The 25,612-nt window shown below is 38.5% G+C and overlaps 1 protein-coding gene across 1 annotated transcript in view; it reads left to right on the top strand.

Annotated features, from left to right (window-relative positions):
- The first annotated feature begins 258 nt into the window (after positions 1-258).
- Positions 259-25,612, top strand: part of CDS2 (CDP-diacylglycerol synthase 2) — a 37,187-nt gene continuing 11,833 nt past the window's right edge. Inside the window, 12 exon segments of the mRNA XM_043981043.1 lie at positions 259-399; positions 1,072-1,125; positions 2,821-2,941; positions 8,450-8,523; positions 8,525-8,575; positions 10,806-10,813; positions 10,980-11,076; positions 11,721-11,818; positions 14,499-14,638; positions 15,650-15,708; positions 16,995-17,015; positions 17,017-17,081. Coding sequence (XP_043836978.1) covers positions 259-399; positions 1,072-1,125; positions 2,821-2,941; positions 8,450-8,523; positions 8,525-8,575; positions 10,806-10,813; positions 10,980-11,076; positions 11,721-11,818; positions 14,499-14,638; positions 15,650-15,708; positions 16,995-17,015; positions 17,017-17,081 — 929 coding nt within the window.

Genomic DNA, 25,612 nt, shown 5'->3' with positions numbered 1-25,612 from the left:
CCCAAATGGGTCTTTTTGCAACTTTCTGTTGCTAGTTCTACCCTCTTGGACTGCCAGACAGACTAAATCTAATACTTTTTCCAAGTGTTGTTAGCCCTTTAAATACTTGGAGACCTCTTTCATGTTTCTTTCCTCCTATCTACTAGTCTTTTTTTTTTTTTTAGGCTGAACAGCCACAGTTTCTTCAGTCATTTCTCATATGGTGTGAACTTGAGACCCTTCACAGTTGTCTCTCTAGTTTGAGTGTTCTTCCTAAACATGGGGTTCTCAGAATTGAACATAGTATTCCAGATGTTGCCTGAAAGGTCAGAGTACAGTGGAACGAATACTTCCTGCTTGCTGGATACTATGCTTCTCAAGAGAGCCTTTAAAAAAGTATTCACATTTGGGGGCAGCCAGGTGTGCAGTGGATAAGCACTGGCCCTGGATTCAGGAGCACCTGAGTTCAAATCCAGCCTCAGACACTTGACACATAGCTGTGTGACCCTGGGGCAAGTCACTTGACCCTCATTGTCCCCGCAAAAACAAAAAAACAAACAAACGAAAAAGTGTTCACATTTTTGATACTAATCACTCTAGTGTCTCATGAGCTTTGAAGTATAGCTAACCTCCAGATTCCTTTCAGATGTTCTAAACTGTCATCCACAGCATAGAAGAACCCCAACAAACTGGAACCGTTTAGAGGAAGGCAGCCAGGGATGGGGAACACTAGAAGCTTGTGCCTTAGGGGGGGTTCAAGGTACAGGAATGTTGAGGGCTGGAGAGGAGGAGAATTACAGGAAATAGCATAGCTTTCTTCAAGTGTTGGCAGAGGAATTAAACTTGTGGTTCTTGGGTGCAGAGAGGAAGGCTAGCAGTAAAAGGGGGAAGGTTCTAGTTTTCCCACTTACTAGTTGTGTGATGCGGGGCAAGCAACTAAGTTCCCTGAGCTAGTTGCCTTATCCTGTAAAGTGGTTTAATACTTTCCTTCTTCTTCCAGGGTTTTGAAGAATCATTTGCAATATTGGATGTGAAAGTAATTAGAATCATAGACTGACGAGTCTAATTATTATAATTTCTTCTCATTTATAGGGTGAAGACTCAGAGCAAGAGACTGTGTCCGAGGTGCCAGGTCCACACATGCGAGTAAGGTATGAAGAAAGTTGTTGTTACTCATGTTAAGAAAACTGTCCCAATGATTAAAACTCTTCAAAAAGTGGCATGGCCTCGCTTTGGTAGGAAGTACCCTACCAATTGAGAGCTTCAGAAGAGGCTGGATGGCTACTTTGGGAAGTTGTTGTAAGAGGGGGATGCTGGTTCAGGTATGAGTCACAGTAGTTGAAGGCCCTAAAATGCCCTCCCAGAGCCTAGTTGTTGTGCTTTGTTTTTGTTTGTTTTGCCTTCAAGGCACTGTCATATGTTGTCTAACTATCCCCTGATAATAGGTAAGGGAAGGCATTACCATCCCCATTTTAGATATGCAAGAATAGAGAGGTTCAGTGACATTAAGTTGGCTCTGCAAGTATAATAGACGAAGAGAAGTCAAGGCTAAATAAGGTCAATTAGCTACTTAGGGGCAGGGCCAGTATAGGATCCAGGTTTCCTGACTCCCAGCTCATGTTCTTTTTCATAGGATCTTATTGGCTAAGGCTATGCACATTAACTTATAAAAGTGTCAGCCCTGAGAAGTGTGGAAGGGAAGTATGTGAAGGAATTATTTTTCCTTTTTGGGCATGACTTAGGCCCTGTTGTTCTCTTTCTTACTTCCAGGGGTGGATAAAGCCAGTTTGCAAAGTGAAAAGTTTCTTTGGTATGCACTTGAACAAATGGCGTTTCCAAGCAAAAGTCTGCAGAGGAGCCCTCCTCTAAACCTACTGTCTCACAAAACACCTTCAGCAGCCTAGCCCCTCCTCTTTCCTGCAATTGCAAGGGCTGCTCGGCAGGAGCTATAGCTTTTTCTTATTCCAAATCTTGCAGAGCAAACCATACTGGGTATGATGAACTCTTGAACTTTTGTGTTTGACTCAAACTTTAACAGTGGACACTGGGGCAAAATAGCTTCTCTTTTAAATTTTTGTCTATGGTGCTCATAAACATGTGAGGTTAGGGGACTGAGACTCATCATCTATCTGTTTACTTTCAGGGTCATGGTATATTTGTATCTGCTGGCTATCTGGCATTCTAGAGAAAGGCAAACACCAAACAGCAGGACCTCGGAGCTGAGGCAGTGTTTTCAGTGACAAAGGGTTCACTTGTGCCCAAATAATAGATTTTCCTGGTACAGTCCTTTGCTGTGTAATCTAGCATAAGGAATTTGACCTGCTATTCCCGCAATCCCTACTGCTATCTACAGTCCATTCAATTCATCAAGTATTTATTGAGTTCCTGCTGTTAGAAGCACTCTGGTGGATAGGGAAAAATTCTAACATGGGTGGATTCTGGGACCTTAAAGTCCCGGTGCAGAGACCAGAAGCACACAGTGAAACAATTGCTAACCGATGTGAGTTGTTCCTACATAGTCCAGTGGTGTAGTGTGTGACCTAGCGCTGGATTGAGTCAGGAGAGTCCTGGGTTCAAAGCCTCATTGCCACTCATATGACTCCAGATAATCACTGACCTCTATGACCATCAGCTGCAAAATGGAGATTATAGGCTTTACATGGAAGTGACTTTAGAGATTGTCTAGGTTAACTGTGCTCTCTTCTCCTTTTAAAGGTGAAGAAAATGAGGCCAAGAGATGTTAATAGACTTTCCCCAGGGTCACACATAGAAACATAATTTTATTGAGCTGGAAGGGAAGGAATCTTAGGGATCAGAGAGTACAGCTCCCTTGTTTTATAGATGAAGCAACTGAAACCCATAGAGAAGAAGTGGCCTGCCAAGGTGGAACATGAACCCAGCTCCTTCAAACTTCAGATCTGGTGCCCTCCTCAATATACTGTCAGACCAGACCTACACAGGAGCAATATCTGTCTCTCCTTCACAGGATTACACTGAGGCTCAAATAAAGTAGTGATGTAAAGCATTCTATAAAAGTGAGTTGTTATCAAGAGGCAGCACTGGATAGAGGAAGATGTGCTGGATTGGAGTCTGGAAGACCTAGGTTTGAATCTTAGACATTTCATAGCTGTTTGACCCTGCGTAAGCCACCTAAAGTAGTAATCTCTTTCATCCTCAGTATCTTCATTTCTTAATGTTGACAATAATAGCACCTCTCTTACAGCTATTATTGGGATAAGATAGAGACTAGACTTGCGATTTCATTAAACATAAGAGACCCTCCCAGTGAGGAAACTCCTTTATCACCTGCTTTTCTATGTACTCTGGAGTCACCTAGAGCAGTGAGAAGTGAAGTATCTCTTGCCCAAATAACCAGAGCCGTTATATGTCAGAGGCGGCCCTTGAACCCAGGTTTTTCTGACTTTGAGGCTATTCCATGCCAGCTCCATTATTATTAATGAATGCCAGACTTTGTGGTTCTTATCCTCTTCTGTGGATAACTAGCTCCATTCACCTAATGCTCTAGTGTTCTGTTCTGTTCTAAACAAATTTCCCTTGAGTCCCCAGTTTCTCTTAGATACCTTCTGCCTTGTTGAGTTCATTGAAATTTGTATTGGCCCTTGGTCCACATCCCTTGCAGCTTAGTTCAGGGTTGGTTACACTTTCCCTCTGGTGTCCTCCTCCCCCAACTTCTAATATCATTCAGTAGACCCTGCTCTCTTAAATTCTATCCCACCCCACTTTTTTATGCATGAGGAATTCTTCCCCTTCTTCAGCGACTTCAGCATCTAGTTTATAATCTTTCCCCTTTTCCCATCCCCTACTATCTTCTTTATTGATGTTAGTATTACATTGATTAAAAGTCTTAAAATTATCTCCACTTTCATCTCTACTCAACTGCTCACCAGAATGGGTACACTTTAGACCTTACTGTCATCTAAATGAAAAACTCCAAGATCTTGACCTACACAGATTCACTCTCCAACCATAATGGTCTATTCTAGTACCTTTCATACTCCCCAACTGCTCCTGAAACTGTTCGTCTCTCCCTTTTTGTGGCCTTGCTCTTTCCCTTTTTCCCCCAGTCCATTACTGACTTGGCTTCCACCAGTTCAGAGTTTTGACCTTAAGGTCATTCACTCCAACGTTGAACTTTCTACCCTTGAGTTTTTCCATCATTCTTTCCCTGTAGATCTCTAGCTTTTGGGTTACCTCTATTGATTTTCTTTTTCATTTGTTCCTCTTCTCTTGATATACCAGTTTAGTAAACTCTGCCAAGAAAGTGAAATAAAGTTGTTCTGGGATGTTGGACTTTGGTTTTTTGTTTTTTTTGTTTTTGGTGAGGCAATTGGGGTTAAGTGACTTGCCTAGGGTCACACAGCTAGTAAGTGTTAAGTGTCTGAGATTGGATTTGAACTCAGGTCCTCCTGAATCCAGGGCCAGTGCTCTATCCACTGCACCACCTAGCTGCCCCCGATGTTGGACTTTGTGATCATAACTTTCTTTTCTAGTTGTTCATCCACTCTTTTAATAATGTATTCTAGAATTTTGCCAGGAATTGAAGACTAGATCATCGGTCTACAGTTTGCATGCTCCATTCACTTTCCTTTTAACAAAATTGGGACATTTGCCCTTCTACAATCCTGTAGTAACTTCTCTCATTGTCCAGGGTCTATTCAGAGATCACTGACAGCTCAGCATTTACATCTGCCAGTTCTTTCAGTTTACTAGGTCATCTGGGTCAGGTGATGTAAATTCATGAAGGGCATCTAAACTAAATTGCTTTCTTCTTAAACGGTAGTATCAGCTTCCCTTTAGTTATTATTTTCCTTTCCATGCAAAGATCATTCTCCATGACTGAGAAAACAGAAACAAATGAATTGAACAGCTCTGTCTTTTTTCTGTTGTCAATTATAGTTCTTTTTTACCTTCAACAATATTCTCTTATTCCTTCTTTGATCTTTCTCTTCCCCAAAAATAGCTAAATAAGCCTTTTCTTATCCATAGGTTTCTTCACTATGTTTAGCTCATTTTGAGCTTTAGTGCTCTTAACAGTTTTTTTTTAAAGTGCTATTGATCTCCTCTTTTGTTTTCTACAGCACAGTCATTTCTTGTTCTACCTTCCTTTCTAACAGTTAAAGCAAAATAGTTTAAACAAAACCGCTACAATCCAGTCACTATTCTATATATTGTTCTCCTAGTGCTCCATTAAGAAGAGGGCAAGTGCATCTCATCATCTGTTCACTAATTTGGCTACTTTTAATGTTGTTTTTATTTACATTGTTGTAGTCCTAGGTGTATGCTGATTTGGTTTTGGATTCCTTCCTCTTCATCAGTTCATATGTCTTCCCGTGTTTCTCTGAATTTCTTATTTATCTTATTTCCTTATCTTTTTAGTTACTAAAAAAATCGATTTTCTCCTTCTACCTCCTTCCTACCATTAGAAAAGCAAAAGAGGGGTAGCTAGGTGGCACAGTGGATAGAGCACCAGCCCTGGATTCAGGAGTACCTGAGTTCAAATCCGGCCTCAGACACTTAACAATTACTAGCTGTGTGATCCTGGGCAAGTCACTTAACCCCAATTGCCTCACCAAAAAAAAAAAAAGAAAAGAAAAGAAAAGCAGAAGAGAACAAAAAACTCCAAGCCCCCTTCTAACAAATGTATGTGGTCAAACAAAACGAATTCCTACATTGGCTGTCTCCAACAAAGTATATATATATATATATATATATATATATATATATATATGTATATATATATATGTATATATATATATATCTCATTTTGCATCCTGAGTCTATCACCTCTCTATCAGAAAATGGGTAACATGCTTGACCATTTATCCTCTGGAGTCATGGATAGACATTGTATATTGATCAGAATCCTTAGAGCTTTTAATATTGTTTGTTTTCACAGTGTTATATTGTATAAATTATTCTCGGGGGCAGCTAGGTGGTGCAGTGGATAGAGCACCAGCCCTGGAGTCAGGAGGACCTGAGTTCAAATCCGGTCTCAGACACTTAACATGTACTAGCTGTGTGACCTTGGGGAAGTCACTTAACCCTCATTGCCCAACCAAAAAAAAAAATTATTCTCCTAGTTCTGCTCACTCACTTTGTATCAATTCATATACGTTTTTCCAGGCTTCCCTAAAACCTTCCCCTTCATCATTTTTTGTTACAAAATAGTATCCCATTACATTCATTAACCATAATTTCTTTAGCCATTCTCTAATTGATGGACACCCTCTTTATTTCTAGTTTTTTTTTTTCCTACCATAGAAATTTGTATGAATATTTTAGTACCTATGGGCACTTTCCTATCGTCTTTTGACCTCCTTGGAGTTGTAAAGTCAAGTTATTCTACTTCTTTGAAATAAAGGATAACTGTCTAGAGTCATATTCTCGTCATGTTGCCAAGTCACAGTGATACCTATGAAATTAAATTTGCCTCCTTGTGTTAGGCCCTCTAGTTCATCTTGGCAGGTCTCCATAGGCTATTTGTTTCCCCTCCACTTTTTTTTTTCTTTTTTTAGTGAGGCAAATTGGGGTTAAGTGACTTGCCCAGGGTCATGCAGCTAGTAAGTGTCAAGTGTCTGAGGCCAGATTTGAACTCAGGTCTTCCTGAATCCAGGGCCGGTGCTTTATTCACTTCGCCACCTAGCTGCCCCTCCTCCACTTTCTTTTTACTGAATTCCTTTGGATTACATTTATAGGACTCTGGTTCTCAATAGCCCTTGTTGCCCTTTTCTACCTCATAAATCTATCTAATGTTAATGTGTGTCTCTATCACTAACTTTTAATTTGTTGTCAGTGAATTGTGGAGCAAAAGAATTTCAGGTCTTCTGCTTTGGTGGTCAGTGCAGCTTCCTTCTAACCTTCCTCATAGAGTACTCAAGAATTAGTGGGTTTCTTGGCTTCTTCTTTGTGGGATGATGCTGGTAGTAGAATGAAGAAAGGGTGAAGCCAGTCCCACCTGGAACACTGACTATATTACAGTCTCAAGTCATATGTCTTAAGATTAACTTTTTGAGGGTTTGATTCCTTGTGTGCCCAGAGCAAATACACTAATTTTTCTGAATTGTTTGCATTAAACAGTTTTTTTGGGGGGGCGGGGCAATGGGGGTTAAGTGACTTGCCCAGGGTCACACAGCTAGTAAGTGTCAAGTGTCTGAGGTCAGATTTGAACTCAGGTCCTCCTGAATCCAGGGCCAGTGCTTTATCCACTGCACCACCTAGCTGTCCCCTACATTAAACATTTTAATTATGAAATAACTCCAATTTCAGTCATGCTTTAACGTTTACAAAGCATCTTCCTCACAATAACCCTGTAAGGTAGTATAAGTATTATTATCCCCAATTCTCAGATGAGGAAACTGAGGCTCAGAGTGGTTAAAGGAATTGCTAAAGTTCACATGGCTAAACTGTCAGAAGGAGGATTCAGACCCAGGTCTCTTGATTATAAATCCAGTGCCTTTTTCACTATATCATGCATCCTTTCTATATAGGGGAGCACATATTGGGTGATAATACTAATAACAGTTCATTTTTCTACGGTACTCCAAGGTTTATAAAATGCTTTCCTCACAACAGTGTCAGTAGAGATGGAGCCAGTGGCCAAAATGCCTCCTTTCAGTTGAAGGAGCCTTGCTCATACTTACTGTGCATTGCTCTTGCTTCTTTGCACTAGTCTCATCAGCATTTCTTTGGAGAACCTAAGCAATGCTGAGAGTCAAAATTATATAAAAAGAACTTGGATTCCTTCAAAGTCGGGGGTGACTCAGCCATGATAAGAATTTAGCACTGGAATTAAGTAGCGGGCAGATTTCATTTCTGGCTTACAATACTCCTCTCCCTCTCCTTCTTCACAAATGTCTGCCAGTTTCATTTTGTGCCTGTCATGCTGCTTGAACAGAGAAGGCTGCTCTGTTGTGAGTGAATTTCCATTAGACTTTAGTTTCCTCTCTTCCTCCTGGATTATAAACATGATAGTAACAGGGAATAGAGATTATAAGGGGTCTGCTCTACCTTTCCTTTTTCTGTGCTTTATATAAAGCACAGAGATTGTCCATGCCTTTAGTCCTGCCGACATTCCCTGTATGGCAAGGTAGACACAGGATCAGCATCCAGTGATGACAGGGAAACTTGGCCAGCAGTATAGAGTCTCTTGCCCATTTTCATTCATGTTCTTCAGCTGTGCTTAGATTGTGTAATTAAATATACTGAGTTGGAAAAGATCTCAGTGTGTTGGAGAGATAATCTCCCATTTTCTGTTGTGGAATCTGAAGAAGGCCCAGTGTGGTGAGAAGTGACTTGTTCAAGGTCCAGAACTGCTCACTGAGCTGGCATCCATCTATCTATCTAGTTCTCTTCTATCTATTTGTCTGTCTATCTGTCATCTCGCTATCTAGGTTATAGTTACTTAGGTCAGCAGTCGTTCTTTTAACATTCTGGATTTCCACTTGTTTAGAGTCTGAGGTGGAAACAAAGACAGAGGGGGAGACTGCAGCAGACAGTGAGAGCCGAGCTGAACCTGCACCAATAACCCACCTCTGATGATACTCCTGAGGTCTTCAACCGGGCACTGTCAAAATTGGTCCTCAAGGTAATTCAGATCATCAAGTATTTGAGAATCACTTAATATCTACCTAGTTTAATGGCCCCTGTAGGAGATACAGATGTGAATTGTCCATTTGTTCAAGTTAATGAGTATCTTTACAGAGGAATCATGATTATACAGAAAATAATTAAAGATAATCCTGGACAGTTTGTGGTCAAGGGTTAAGATTGCATGCATTCAGTTCTAAAGTGTGTGAAATAGATGATAAATGCTATTGTTGGTCTGAAGATAATGGAAGAGATTATCATTGGTCAATATCATTAGACAGAGATTTGTGAAGGGAAAATGCTAGAGCTTGGAAGAATGAGAAAAGGCACAGAGTTGGAATGAGTGTGGGGGGATATGTGTGTTGTGTGCGGGCGCATGCGCATATGTGTGGATGTGTGTGTGTATCTTTTGAATTCATTTGTTTGTTGTTGGGAAAACAGTGAGGAGAAAGAGCTGGTAAGCAAACTGCTCTGCCTTGTTCTTACTTAAGTGGGTATTCTCCCACTCCCAAGTATACCCTGATCATGTTTTGAAGTTTGGCTATTGTCCACAGTCCCATACATATAATTTTCCTCCTTTCCAGTTAGAGAAATTTTGGTTTAAATTAAGTTGAGTCATATAAGGATTGTAATTTGTTATAGTTAGATTTAGAAGCTCTGTGGTTGATTAAGTTTTGAACAGAATTTATGGCCCTGCCACACTCCACTAGGGAGATCCAGGTTGACAAGAATCTGTGAATCATGTTTTTTTGTTTTTTGGGGTTTTTTTGGTTATGGTTGGTCAATAAATTCCAAGTTTCCTAATTTCATTCTCCTCTGCTGCAACATTTATTTAATCTTGTCTCCATGTTATTGTGAAACACTCTGTAAAATGCCAATTTTGTAAAATGCCAATTTGAAATTCAGTTATATTTTGTATAATATTCCCCTTATCTAATAACCCTGTCCCCCCAAAAAAGGAGCTTAGTCTGACTTGACTTATTCTAAATGAACCTATGCTGGCTCTTGTTGATCATAATTTATTTCCTTTTCTAAGTGCTCATAACTAACCATTTACTAAACTGTTCTAGAATTTTGCTAGGCATTAAAGCTAATTTCTAAAGTGTATAGTTTGAAGACTATGCTTTCTCATTTTTGAAAATTGGTACATTGTCTCTTTTTCATCTTGCATCACCTTTCCTATTCTCTGTGATTTTTCAGAGATCACTAGCAGCAGCTCAATAGTCTTGTTCTTTCAGTAACCTGAGAGGCAGGTAGCATGTTTGGGCCTAGTCACTTTAACTCATGAGAACTCTAGAAGGTTGTTTTTTTTAACCATCTCCTCACTTATCTTGTTCAATACTTCCTAGTTTTAAATATCACTTTCATGCTTGAACTATCCAACGGGGATCAGAAATAGAAGAGTCCATACTTCTTACAAGTCCTTCAGAATTTGTTTGGGATGGAGAGCAGGGACATTGAGCCTGAGACTAGAGTTTATGCTGAGATGCGCAGTGATTCTCCTGGGGACCTTGTGTTCTAATAGATTTGTTCTTAATATCTCTTTTCTTCCTCTAGTAAGATAGAAGGAGTGGTGACCAGTGTTGGAACTTCTGCCTCATTATCAAAGTGGGGGCAGGGGGGAGAATCTGAGAGAACCAGCCATGTCATTAAAAAGAGAAGTTTTGGGCAACACTGGTTTTGGAGGACAAAAACCAAGCAGGGGATCAGTTGAAAGAAGCCCCAAAAGATCAATTCTATTTCCATTTATGTTTTACCAAAGCCAACATCTGTCATTAAAGTTTTAAAGAATTATTGTAATTCTGTAATTTTACCCTTTTGCTATTTTAAACTTCTGTTTCCACATGTTCATCATCAATAAAGTTTTGTTTTTTTCTAATTGGTTCAGAGCCTTCAAGAAAAGGGAAGACACAGAAATTTAAATTCCCTTTTCTGTGAAAGATCTGAGGGAGAAAGATACTAAAAAATAAAACAAAACAAAACGATAGTGGGAAAAATACCAAGGGATCTGAAAAGCCGAGTCCTGGGGCTTAGAGACAAGGATTTTGGGTCATAGGACTTGAGACTGGGACCATGTGGTATGTCTAGGATTTAACATTGGCAAGAGGCTTTGGATGACCCCATGAGCTCATTGCTTAGTTTCCTTCAGTACTTGGGACAAAACATTCATTTGGCTGAATGAAGGTCCTTTGCTCCCAACTTCTCTGAAGGTGTTCTAGAGTTCCTGGCTTGGGGGAAATATATTTTCTTATAAAGAAAATGCTTAATTTTCCTTAATTGTAGATATCCATCAAAGGTGAGTGATGTAAGAAGAAAAAGGGTTTGATTCTAGGTTCTACTTAGGCAGATTTAAGTCTCTTTCTGTGTACCTCACTGCATTTTCTCTGAATTAGGTGGAAAAACTGGTGGGTGAGAGGTATCCTGACTTTGGCTATGATTGTCTTTTTCTTCATCATCATCTATTTGGGACCCATGGTTTTAATGATGATCGTAAGTAGCATTTGCATGTAAATATAGTCTGACCTTGAATGCTATAGGGCTTGTCATCTTATTAATTGTGGGTCTGATTTGATCTGGAAGTGAGTGTTCTGTCAGAATTCAGTCACAGACATTTAGTAAACATTTATTAAGTGCCTCCTGTGTGTAGAGCAGTAAGGATAAGATCAGCCCAGCAGCCCAGCTAGAACCCTTTTTGATTTCCCAGGGCCCTTGTCTCACCTCTCAGTAAGGGCTCCAGTGTTCCTGGAAAGAGGTTTAGGTTTGAATAATGGAGTTATCATCTCTAGTAAAAGGAACACCTATGTCAAGGAAATCCCAGGTCTTTGAAGCAAGTTTTTAAAAAAGAGTATAACTTGTCCAGGATTTATGGGGGAAGGCAAAGGAAGTGTTATTGGGAATCAGAATAATGAGGATAGGAGTATCATTTGTAGGTCTGAGCAGGTTAGATCTTTGTTAGGTATTTGCTGTTTGGCCAATAGTTTGTGGGACAAGGCTACTGATTTCAAGTCTTGTACACAGACACACACACACACACACACACACATCTTGCTCCCTCAAATCATAAGGGTGGAGTGGAGGGAGTGGCTTAAAATATAAATAACTATAATAAATGGCTTAATTCTTCTGTCTTACAGGTGATGTGTGTTCAGATTAAGTGTTTCCATGAGATCATCACCATTGGCTATAATGTCTACCACTCATATGACCTACCTTGGTTCAGGACCCTCAGTTGGTAAGCACCTTGGTCCCCTCAGGGCCTATAAAAGCCCTAAATAATAAATCATGGGCTTTGTTGACTCCCAGATATTTCACCAACATCTACAAAGGTTTGCAGTGCCCATCTCTGCAAAGTGCTTCTACCCCATGGAAGCCAAGGAGCCATTAGGCAACTACTAAAAGTTTCAGTTTTAATTTGGAACCTGACTGGTCATATCTATGGCATGGAGTATGTCTGGGCTTTATAGCTTCTGCTTTAGAAACCTATATTTTCTGATCCACTATAATTTATCCACTAAAGTTTAGAAGATTGTTCAACTGGGGGTCAGGAAACCTGGGTTCTAGTCCCAGTTCAGCTACTAACCACATTTGTGAATAGGAACAAATCACTTCGTCCCAGGCACTTTTCCCCTTTCCTCCTTTCCTGTCAGTCTCAGTTTTCTCTTTTGTAAAATGAAGGTTTTGATATAAACTAGACTTTCTAGTCCAAGACTGAGATTTTTGGCTAAGCCAATTTTAGTTGTCAGTCTATTCTCTGATTCCTTTTTTTTTGGTGAGGCATTTGGGGTTAAGTGACTTGCCTAGGGTCACATAGCTAGTAATTGTTAAGTGTCTGAGGTTGGATATGAACTCAGGTCCTCCTGAATCCAGTGCCAGTGCTCTATCCACTGTGCCACCTAGCCCCCTCTGATTCCTTTCAATGTTGAATTTACTATCAATTTACTTTAGACACTGATCTGGCTCCTCCCATTGAGCCAGAATTTAGAGATTTAATATTTTATCTTTTCACAAAATCACTGAACTGCATATAATAAGATAATAAGGCTAAGAAAGAAAATATGCACAAAGTATAATGGGCAGTGGCAGGCCACTGGGAGGACTGCAAAATTTCTTCCTGCAGAGAACTAGAGTCTCCTCTGTGACTGACTAGGGTTATTCTCTGGGTCTTGTGAATAATCTCTGGGGGCCTGTGACAGAAGAGTGGCCAATAGGAGTTGGGGTAGTACCACTGAAGCACCAGGATTTGCACAGACAAGATATCTGACCTTTCTGGGTCTCAACTTTCTCCTTTGTAAAATGAGTGTTAGATGATTCCTTCTAGGTGTGTGCAAGTGTATACATGCTGCATACATATGTACATACATGGTGTAGTACAGTAAGTCAAAATATAGAGGCAGCAGGGAAGCTTGGGCAGTTGGATGGTGGGTTTACCACTTAAGGTAGAACTTCCCTATAGAAAGGTAGTGAGAGAGAAGGTTTGCAAGGTAGATTGGAACCAGAAATGGAGGGTCTACAATGCTAGCCTAAGTGGTTTACATCATTCTGATTTTTGCATTCCTGGTTAAGATTGGAAGCTTCACAAAAAGATCAAGAGCTAAAAATTTAATTTGTAGGATCTGACTTCTGTTCAACAAATATCTATTAAGCACTTAATATGTGCAGAATCTGGTGCAAGGTGCCAGGGAATAAACAAAGTTTAGTTATGATAAGGTCCTTGCAATCTTGGCCCTTAAAATCTGGTAAGGGAACTATCACACGTATATGTCATACAAACTGTGGTGTGACATCATACAGAAGTAACATATTTTTTATGTATTATTGTTAGTACAAAACAGTGTGAGAGCCAAAGGAAAAAAATCGGTATATCAAAATTGTATATTGATTTCAAACAGAAAGTGACATTTGAATAGGGCTTTAAAAGATGGGAAGGAATTCATTGGACCAAGAAGACCTACAAAAGAAGGTAGAAGAACATTCCAGTAACGGGAATAGCCAAGATAGGTAAGAAAACATGTGGCTGTTCAGGGGACAAGAGAGTAAGTCTGTTTTGGCTGCACCACCAAGTATGTGAAGTGAATTAATATTATAGAAGGCTGAAAAAAATAAGGAGATGCCAGATTTTGAAGGGCATTGAATGTGAGATTGGAGTTTAAATACTACTCAGATGGCAGGAAATGTCCACTGAAGAACTTTGGGCAGTTAGAGACAAGATATATTCTAAGGGAAGATTAGTTTGACAGTGGTATGAAGGATGGAGGAAAGAATAGGGATAAGATTTGTAAGGAGGTTTATTTCAATAATCTAGGTGAGCAGTAATAACGGCTTGTACCATAGCGGTTGTAGTGAAAATAGAAAGGAGGAAATATATGGATTTGGGGAAGAATTGAAAGGATTTTTAGTAATTGATGGATAAGAAAGTTGAGGGAAAGGAAAGTCAAAGATAACTAATGGTTCTGGATATAGGCAACCAGATGAATAGTGGTGTCATAACCAGGAATACTGAAATCATAAAGTTTTTGAAGGAAATGTGACTAAAATTTGGGATCTATTTAGTTTAAAATGTTGGTGATGTCTTGGAGGCTAATGGACTTACGGAGTTTAGAAGGTAGGTAAAAGAAGATCTGAAGAACTAGATTTGGGAGTCATTTGCATAATAGCTAGTATTTGTTTCCATAGAGGTAGTAATTGAAGACTCTGGAGTGAATAGAATTGCTAAGGATTGTTCCCAACTGAAAAGCCTAGGAAGACTTGAGGAAGTTGGAAGGCCCAGTTTTCCCCATCTCCATGTATAGGAAGCCATAGAACAAGGAGGATGGGACATCTGTTGAACACCTTCCTGCAGCATTGTCTGCTTCAGTTCAAAGAACATATTGTGGGTCCTTTTTTCATGGAAAGCAACTTTTCTTTGTTTGCAGGTACTTTCTGCTGTGTGTGAATTATTTTTTCTATGGTGAAACAGTGACTGATTACTTCTTCACGCTGGTCCAGAGAGAGGAGCCTTTGAGGATTCTCAGTAAATATCATCGCTTCATTTCCTTTGCTCTTTACCTAACAGGTAATTAATTATTACTCACTTCACTAATTGTGTTTTTGACATTTGCAGAGTTTGTTGAGTGGAAATAAGGCAGTCTGGGCAGCGGTAGCATGGTGTGGTAGAGTTTGGTACTAGGATTCAGGAAATTTCAGTTTTGATTTGACTTCTGAAATTCAGTAGTTGAATGACTACAGGCAAATCATAATCTCTCCTAATATCAATTTCCCCATCTTTAAAATAGGATTATATTTATACAGCTTTTCTGAAAGATTCATTGTGAGGAAGTGCTTTGTGAACTGTAGTAGTTATTTACAAATGAGCTGTCATTTTAAAATTATTAACAGGAATTATTTTATATAATAATAATTTTTTTGAAAGTTTGGACCTGAGCAGTTAGGTGGTGCCATGGATAAAGCACTGGCCCTGGATTCAGGAGAACCTGAGTTCAAATCCGACCTCAGACACTTGACACTTACTAACTGTGTGACCCTGGGCAAGTCACTCAACACTCATTGCCCCTCAAAAAAAAAAGTTTGGATTTGTTTCTCCATGCATAAAATGAAGGGATTGGACTCAGAGTTTCCTTATAACTCTAAATGTATGAGTATATAAATATACAATAAGTGAATATTTAAATTTATATATGTATAAAACATGTACATACGTGTACGTATGCACATATTTGATGAAGCTTGACCATAGAGTTTTACCTCAGTTGCTTGTCCAGAAGACAGGATAAAACCAATATCTATACAACATCAGTACCAACAGCTCAGTCTTGTGTTGCAGCATGAACAACATCTTTCTAGTGGGAAAGCTGCTGAAAAGAGCAGTCATGTGACTGAATCTGGTAGAAACATTAGTGGTAATGCTATTTTTTTGTTTCTCTGGCCTTTGTAACAAAGCTTTGAAATGTTGCCAGGAATTTAGCCAAAGGGCCACTAAGCACTGATAATGGAAATAATTAGAAAAGAGATGATCCTAGGAAGTGACTTATCACTATCTTTGTCTGTTTTCCTTCTTTCCATCTAGGGTTCTGCATGTTTGTACTGAGTCTTGTTAAGAAGCATTATCGACTCCAGTTCTATATGGTAAGAGGAAATGGTGGATTGTATGGGAGAGAGGGGCAAGTGGGAAGAGGCAGCTTTAATGCTTTTAGCTTGAATTAGATTCCAGTGTGGAAATTCAGCCAGTTTTTCCTGTCTTTCAATGTAAGGCAATTCGGTGTCCATAAGAACTCCTTCTCTGTTCTCAAGGCATCAGGAACAGATGCATGATGGGGGAACATCTTATTAATCTAGAGTATTTGGAGTTGCTTAGTTTCTTCAATCAGATGCCATTACTTAGTATAGTATGTAGGACAGATCTCTTGATGCCCTTCTGAAAGATTTGAGCAAGTCATTTTGTTACAAGAATCTTTCCCCTCCTATTCTTGTAGATTGACAACTTGGTAAATTCAGGAAGTGTTAGGCTTTTTTTTTGGAAAATGTAACTTTTTGGGGGATTCTGGTTCTGCTACATAATGATTGTGTACCTTGTGGAAATTGTTACCCTATTGTAAGCCTTAGGTTTCCACCTATAAAATGATGATAATAATACTTGTACTTTTTTCCCCAGTCATGGTTCTTTTAAGGAAAATATTTTTGTTAATCTTGAATGAAGTATAATTCAAGTATGAATTATTATGATTAGTGTCTGCCTAGGCTTTAAATCCCTATGCTTTTTAAATAAATGTTCCTCATAGGGCCTTAAGTTAAGGAGTTGGATTAGGTGACTCTGAAGTTATTTTCTGCTTTTGGATACCATGCTTCTAGGATAATGATTTAAGAACTCTTACACAGTATTAGAATGCTAGCATAATATGGTGTAAAGAACACTGGACTAGAAATCAGGAAACCTGGGTTCTAGTTTTGGCTCTGTCACTAAGACAATGAACTTTAGTTCCCTGGCTAAAATTTGGGGAACTGAAATCTAGCTCTAAATTTTCTGATGAGATGTATAGAAACAGTCATTAGTTGACAAACATTTTTTAAAGCACCTATTATGTGCTAAGTGCTGCTGATACAAATAAAAGCAAAAAACAGACCCCATTTTCAAGGAGCCCACAGACCATAGGTCTTCCCTGGTTTGGCCACATTGCTAATCTCGGTTTTCTTGAAAGGAAATTAAGATGAGAGGAAGTGCGGAAGGGGAGGATCAACATGAATAAGAGCTCAAAGGTATAGATTATGTACCTGTCTGCCAAAGGGAATAGAAAGGGACAGGAAGAAGAATTTCTTCTGTTCATAATTCACCATAGCTTTCTACCTCAGTCTGTTCTCTGAAATGAATTTAGAGAGGACTGGAGTCTAGGTCACTTTTTTTTTCTTTCCTACAGTTTGGTTGGACTCATGTGACACTTGCTTATTGTTGTGGACCACAGTCCCTATCTCATTATCCACAACTTGTTTGAAGGAATGATCTGGTGAGTTTGGAGCAAGGTAGATGTGTGAACATGTGTGCGTTGTGCGTGCGTGTGTGTGTGTGTGTGTGAGGTGTGTGTGTGTCTGTGTGAGAGAGAGAGAGAGAGAGAGATGGGAGTGGAGGGAGGAACAAGCTTACTCTTTCCATGTGAGATGAGACCTTAAACTAAAGAAAAATATTTTGTGGGGATGTCCTCTTGAATATTTGGACCAGGTTTCAAATCATTTCGTCTCCTTGCAGGAATCCAGATTTAAAGTCAATCACCAGGCACTCTGTTAAACACTGCATTTACAAAAAGAATCTCCCTTCATCCCCCCAAATTGCCCTTCCTTTCAGAGAGCTTACATTTTAATGGGGAAGGCAACATGTAAATAACCAGGTACATACAAGATCTATAGAGTAGATGGAAAGTAGTTTAAGAGGGGAGGGCACTAGCAGCTGGGAAACTGGGAAAGGCCTGCAGAAGGTGGGAATTGAGATAAATGAAGCCAAGGAAGCTAAGAGATGGAGGGGAGTATCCCAGAGCATCCCAGGTGTGGGGGACAGCTGGTACAAAGGACAGGAGATGGAAGTGTCATGTGTGGGGAGCTGCAAATAGGCCAGTGTAACTGGATCATAGACTGGAAAGGCAAGAAGGGTCAAGATTGTAGAGAGCTATAAATGACAAAGAGAGGACTTTATATTTGATTCTGGATATGACAGGGAGCCACTGAAAAGCTTTGGGATAGGAGAGTGAGGTTGATGTGACTGGGCTTAAAAGTCACTTCATCAGCTAAGGGAAAAAATTGAGGCCAGTATACCATTGAGAAGTAATCATATGAAAAACCAGAGTATCCAAAACCACATGATCATCTCAATAGATACAGAAAAGACCTTTGACAAAGTACAACATTTTTTTATGCTAACCCACAAAGTATAGGTATAGAGGGACTTTTTTTTTTAAATAAAGTATTTTTTTTTCCAGTTACATGTAAAGATAGTTCTCAACCTTTGTTTATACAAGCTTTCCAATTTCAGATCTTCCCCCCCCCCCCCAACCCTCCCCTAGACAGCAGGCAATCTGATATAGGCCATATATATATGCGCTGGCTCGGTCATGTGCATCGCATGCAAGACAGGCGCATTCCTAAAGACCTACTCTATGGTGAGTTAGCCCCAGGCCAAAGACCTGCTGGACTCCCCCAGCTTGGCTACAGAGATGTATGCAAGCAAGACTTGAGGGCTCTGGGAATAGACACTTGCAGCTGGGAGGAGATGGCCAAGGACCTCGCCTGATGGAGTTCAGTACTCAGGAGCAGCTTGCATACAGCTGAGATGGGCCTCCAAGCTCTGGAGGAAGAAAAACAAATGAGACGCAGGAACCGACGGGTAACAGAGCGCAGTTTTCTGATGTTTTCGTTGCGGCAGGAGCTGCGGCTCCCATATCGGACTGTACAGCCACACTGTGGTCGTCCGCGACTGGTGGAAGCCTTCTACTACTATATATAATAACATTAAACCTATTTCTGCATTAGTCATGTTATAAGAGAAAAATCAGAGCAATGAGGAAAAACCTCAAAATAAAAAAACAACAGCACCAAAAACAAAAGAAATAGTATGGTTCCATCAGCATCTATACTCCACAGTTCTTTTTTTTTCCTGGATTTGGAGATCCTCTTCTATCATGAGTTTCCTGGAACTCTTCTGTATCATTGCATTGGTGAGAAGAATCTAGTCCATCACAGTAGATCAACATACAATGTTGATGATACTGTGTACAATGTTCTTCTGGTTCTGTTCATCTTACTCATCATCAGCTCACGCATCCTCCAGATTTCTCTGAACTCCTCCTGCTCATCGTTTCTTACAGCACAATAGTATTCCATTGTATTTATATACCACAACTTGTCCAGCCATTCCCCAATTGATGGGCATCCCCATAACTTCCAATTCCTTGCCACCACATAAAGAGCAGCTATAAATATTTTTGTACATGTGGGTCCTTTTCCCTTTTCCATGATCTCTTTGGGAAAAAGACCCAAAAGTGGTATTGCTGGGTCAAAGGGTATGCACAGCTTTATAGCCCTTTGGGCATAATTCCAAATTGCTCTCCACAATGGTTGGATCAGTTTACAGCTCCACCAACAATGCATTAGTGTTAAAATTTTTCCACAGCTTCTCCAACATTTATTATTTTCCTTTTTTGTCATTTTAGCCAATCTGATAGGTGTCAGGTGGTACCTCAGAGTTGTTTTAATTTGCATCTCTCTAATCATTAGTGATTTAGAGCATTTTTTCATATGGGAATAGATAGCTTTGATTTCTTCATCAGAAAGCTGCCTGTTCATATCCTTTGACCATTTCTCAATTGGGGAATGACTTGGATTCTTATAAATTTGATTTAGTTCCCTATATATTTTAGAAATGAGGCCTTTATCAGAAGTACTGGCCATAAAAATTGTTTCCCAGCTTTCTGCCACCCTTCTAATTTTGGATGCATTGCTTCTGTTTGTACAAAATTTTTTTAATTGAATGTAATCAAAATCATCCATTTTGCATTTTATAATATTCCCTATCTCTTGTTTGGTCATAAACTGTTCTCCTTTCCAAAGATCTGAAAGGTAAACTATTCCTTTCTCTCCTAATTTACCTATGGTATCACCTCTTATGTCTAAATCATGTATCCATTTTGACCTTATTTTAGTATAAGGTGTAAGATGTTGGTCTATGCCTAATTTCTGCCATACTATCTTCCAGTTTTCCCAGCAGTTTTTGTCAAATACTGAGTTCCTATCCCAGAAGCTGGAGTCTTTGGGTTTATCAAACTCTACATTACTAGTGTCATTTACTACTGCATTTCCTGTGCCTAGCCTATTCCATTGATCCTCCACTCTATTTCTTAGCTAGTACCAGATAGTTTTGATGACTGCCACTTTATAGTAAAGCTCCAGGTTTGGTACCATTAACCCACCTTCTTGTGCATTTTTTTTCATTATTTCCCTTGATATTCTTGATTTCTTGTTTTTCCAGATCAATTTTGTTATTATTTTTTCTAGCTCTATAAAATAATTTTTAGGTAGTCTGATTGGTATGGCACTGAATAAGTAAATTAATTTAGGTAGAATTGTCATTTTTACTATATTAGCTCTACCTATCCATGAGCAATTGATATCTTTCCAATTATTTAGATCTGATTTGATTTGTGTGAAGAGTGTTTGGTAATTGTGTTCATAGAGTTCCTGGGTTTGTCTTAGCAAGTAGACTCCCAAGTATTTTATATTATCTATCATTACTTTAAATGGAATTTCTCTTTCTATCTCTTGCTGCTGGACTTTGTTGGTCATGTATAGAAATGCTGATGATTTATGTGGATTAATTTTATATCCTGCTACTTTGCTAAAGTTGTTAATTGTTTCAAGGAATTTTTGAGTTGATTCTCTAGGATTCTTTAAGTATACCATCATATCATCTGCAAAGAGTGATAGTTTTGTTTCCTCCTTGCCTATTCTAATTCCTTTAATTCCTTTTTCTTCTCTGATTGCTAAAGCTAACATTTCTAGTACAATATTAAATAATAGGGGTGATAATGGACATCCCTGTTTCACCCCTGATCTTATTGGGAAAGCCTCTAACTTCTCTCCATTGCATATAAGGCTTGCTGATGGTTTTAGGTAGATACTGCTTATTATTTTAAGGAAAGCTCCACCTATTCCTAAGCTCTCTAGTGTTTTTATTAGGAATGGGTGCTGTATTTTGTCAAAAGCTTTCTCTGCATCTATTGAGATAATCATATGATTTTGTTTAGTTTTCTTGTTGATGTAGTTGATTATGTTAATAGTTTTCCTAATGTTGAACCAGCCCTGCATTCCTGGTATAAATCCCATCTGGTCATAGTATATTATCCTGGTGATCAATTGCTGTAATCTCCTTGCTAATATCTTATTTAAGATTTTAGCATCAATATTCATTAGGGAAATTGGTCTATAATTTTCTTTGGTTTTGCTTTGCCTGGTTTTGGTATCACCACCATATTTGTATCATAAGACGAATTTGGTAGAACTCCACCTATTTTTCCAAATAATTTGTATAATATTGGAATTAATTGTTCTTTAAATGTTTGGTAAAATTCACCTGTAAACCCATCTGGCCCTGGGGATTTTTTCTTAGGGAGTTCATTAATGGCTTATTCAATTTCTTTTTCTAGTATGGGCTTATTTAAGGATTTCCTCTTCAGTTAACCTGGGAAGTTTGTATTTTTGTAAATATTCATCCATTTCACTTAGATTGTCAAATTTATTGGCATATAGTTGGGCAAAATAGTTCCTAATTATTGCTTTAATTTCCACTTCATTGGTGGTAACATCACCCTTTTCATTTTTGATACTGGTAATTTGTTTTTCTTCTTTTTTTAAATCAAATTAACCAATATTTTATCTATTTTATTGTGTTTTTTTTCCATAAAACCAGCTCTTAGTTTTATTGATTAATTCTATAGTTTTCTTGCTTTCAATCTTATTAATTTCTCCTTTAATTTTCAGGATCTCTAGTTTAGTATCTAATTGGGGATTTCTAATTTGTTCTTTTTCTAGCTTTTTAAGTTGCATGCCCAATTCATCAATCTCCTCTTTCTCTTTTTTATTCGTGTAAGCATTTAGAGCTATAAATTTTCCCCCAAGCACTGCTTTGGCTGCATCCCATAGATTTTGGTATGTTGTCTCATTATTGTCATTCTCTTGGATATAGTTATTGATTGTTTCTATGATTTGTTGTTTGACCCATTCATTCTTTTTTTTTTTTCCTCTCTTTTTTTTTTTTTTTTTGCGGGGCAATGGAGGTTAAGTGACTTGCCCAGGGTCACACAGCTAGTGTCAAGTGTCCGAAGCCAGATTTGAACTCAGGTACTCCTGAATCCAGGGTCGGTGCTTTATCCACTGTGCTATCTAGCCGCCCCCGACCCATTCATTCTTTAGAATGAAATTATTTAGTTTCCAATTGATTTTCAGTCTACTTTTCCATGGCTTACATGTAATTTTTATTGCATCATGATCTGAGAAGGATGCATTTACTATTTCTGCCTTTCTATATTTGACTATGATGTTTTTGTGCCCTAATACATGGTCAGTTTTTGAAAATGTGCCATGTACTGCTGAGAAAAAGGTATATTCTTTTCTATCCCCATTCAGTTTTCTCCAGACATCTATCATGTCTAACTTTTCTAGTAATCTGTTCACCTCTTTCACTTCTTTCTTATTTATTTTTTGGCTAGATTTATCTAATTCTGAGAGGGGGAGATTCAGATCCCCCACTAGTATAGTATTACTGTCTAATTCCTCTTGTAACTCATTTAACTTCTCTAAGAATTTGGATGCTATACCACTTGGCACATACATATTTTATATATATATATATATATATATATATATATATATTAGTGAGGCGATTGGGGTTAAGTGACTTGCCCAGGGTCACACAGCTAGTAAGTGTTAAGTGTCTGAGGCCGGATTTGAACTCAGGTACTCCTGACTCCAGGGCCGGTGCTCTATCCACTGCGCCACCTAGCTGCCCCATACATATTTAATATTGATATTACTTCATTATCTATAGTACCTTTTAGCAAGATGTAGTTTCCTTCCTTATCTCTTTTAATGAGATCTGTTTTTGCCTGTTCTTTGTCTGAGATAAGGATTGCTACCCCTGCTTTTTTTACTTTAGCTGAAGCATAATATATTCTGCTCCAGCCTTTTACCTTTACTCTGTGTGTATCTCTCTGCTTCAGATGTATTTCTTGTAAACAGCATATTGCAGGATTCTGTTTTTTAATCCACTCTGCAATTCGCTTCTGTTTTATAGCAGAGTTCATCTAGAGGGACTTTTAAAAATATCATGAAAAATCAGTATAGAGCCAGGAGCAAGCATCACATGTAATGGAGATACAATAGAACTTTTCCGCATAAGTATAGAAGTGAAGCAAGGATGCTTACTCTCCCTTCTATTTAATGTAGTTCTGGAAAATGTTAGCCAAGAAGTAAGACAGGAGGAGGAAATTAAAGGCAGTGTAGTTAGGTAAAGGACATAAAACAATTCCTATTTGCCGATGATATGATTGTTGACTTGGAAAGTCCTGGGGAATCAGCAAAGATACTAATTGGAACAATTAATAGCTTCAGCAAAGTTGCGAGTTGCAAAATAAATCCTCAAAAATCTACAGTATTTACTATATATTGATAGAACATAAAAAGGCAATAATAGAAAGGGAAATACCATTCTAAATAATTACAAAATGCATAAAATACCTGAGGATCAGCTTCCCAAAGCACACAAAAGACTGGTATAGATTTACTTACAAAGTGCTCCTTAAATAAACAAACAATTTAAATGGCTGGAAGAATATTCAATGCTCATAGCTAGACTGTGCCAATATAATAAAAATTATAATCCTACCAAAATTAATTTACACTTTTTAATGTTATACCAATCAAATTACTAAGGGGATACTTTATAGAACTTGAAATAATAAAATTCATTTGGAGAAACACATAGCTAAAACATCAAGGGAAATGATGAAAAGAAGTATAGATGAAGAGAAAATAGCATTTCTAGACCTCAGACTATATTATAAAGCAGTATTCACCCAAACCATTTGGTATTGGTTTAAAAATAGATCAGACTAGACAAGGGAGATTCAGAAACAGTAGAACTCAACCCAGTATTTGATAAAATAGAAAACATAAATAACCTAGGACAGAACTCTTCATTTGATAAAAATTACTGGGAAAACTGAAAAGCAATCCAGAAATTAGGCTTAGATTAACACCTTACAACACATCTCACAATACATTATAGATATGTGGCTTTAATATTAAAGATTATACTAGAAGAAAAGTTAGAAGAGAAACAGATCATATGCTTCACAGCTATAAGTAGATATATCCTTAACCAAATAAAAGATAAAATAGAAAGCTTTGATTACTTGAAACTAAAAAGCTTCTTAACAGACAAAATTACTTAGAATAAGAAGTGTACTGGTCAACTGGGGAAAAATCTTTGTATCAAATTTCTTTGATAAGGGTTTGGTATCCAAGTGTCCAAGATACATAAATAACATATGTATGTATATGTATATAATGTGTATATGCATGCACATAGATACAATATCTATGTTCACTCTCTCTGTAATGGCCATTCTCCAGTAGATAAGTGGTCAATGGATATGAACAAACTCTCAAAAAGAACTGCAAAGTATACACAACCACAAGAAAGCATGCCCCAAATCACTGATAGTCAAATGTAAATCAAAACAATTCTTTCACCCTATAAATTGGCAAAAATGACAAAAAATGGTAGTAGTGAATGTTGGAGGGGTTGTGGAATGATAGGCATCCAATACCTTGATGGTGGACCTGTGAACTGACACAAGCATTTTACACTCTATTTTGCAAATAGAGTGACTAAATATCTATACTCTTTGAACCAGAGATTTCATTACTGGGCTTATACCCCGAGGCAGCCATCAATAAGAAGAAAAGTCCCCACATACTCCAAAATATTTACGGAAGCACTTTTTGTAAGGGCATCTAGGTGGCTTAGTGGATAGTGTCAGGCCTGAAGTCAGGAAGACTTCTTCCTGAGTTCACATCTGTTTGCAAACATTTACTAGCTGTGGGACCCTGAGCAAGTCACTTCACCCTATTTGCTTCAGTATCCTCATCTGTAAAATGAGCCAGAGAAGGAAATGGCAAATGTCTGCCAAGAAAACTCCAGTGGAGCCAGGAAGAGTCAAACATGATGGAAGCGACTGTACAACAACAGGAATTGTGAACAAAGTAGATGCCCATCAGCTGGGGACACATTTTGGTGCATAAGTGTAATATAATATGACTGGGTCCTAAGAAGTGACATGTGATGACTAGAGAGAAACATGGAAAGATCTAGATGGAAACTGAAGAAAGCAGTCAAGAAAACTATACAAAATAACTCATAAATAGATAGAACAATTGCACACTGAACAAATCAAAAGAAAATGTAAATGGGGGCAGCTAGGTGGCACAGTGGATAGAACACTGGCCCTGGATTCAGGAGGACTTGAGTTCAAATACAGCCTCAGACACTTGACACTTATAAGCTGTGTGACCTTGGGCAAGTCAAGCCCAATTGCCTCGCAAAAAAAAAAAAAAAATCAGGGACGAATAGAACGTTTGCCTTGAGGATACAGTTGAGATTAGCTGCCATAATTTGTAATGAGACCAGTCAGCAGTTTCATGATTTCTTCTAGCTCAGTTCAGCAGCACATCAATAGGAATGGAAGAGACAGATGGTGGGGGTAATCCAGAGTTAGGCTTGGCAAGGCATGATCACCAAGGTTTGGAAAAACTAATGTGAGTTTTAGAATAAGAAACAAGACTTTTCAGGATGTTTTCCCCACTTCTGAGCTAGTGCTTTAGCAGCAGCTTTTAAAAGTTATGCATAGGGCAGCTACATGGCGCAGTGGCTAAAGCACCAGCCCTGGATTCAGGAGTACCTGAGTTCAAATCTGGCCTCAGACATTTAACACTT

This window comes from Dromiciops gliroides, chromosome 2 (assembly GCF_019393635.1).
Source record: "Dromiciops gliroides isolate mDroGli1 chromosome 2, mDroGli1.pri, whole genome shotgun sequence".
Lineage (NCBI taxonomy): Eukaryota > Metazoa > Chordata > Mammalia > Microbiotheria > Microbiotheriidae > Dromiciops > Dromiciops gliroides.
Note: the sequence above shows the minus strand (reverse complement) of the source record. Positions and strands in the feature narration are given on the sequence as shown.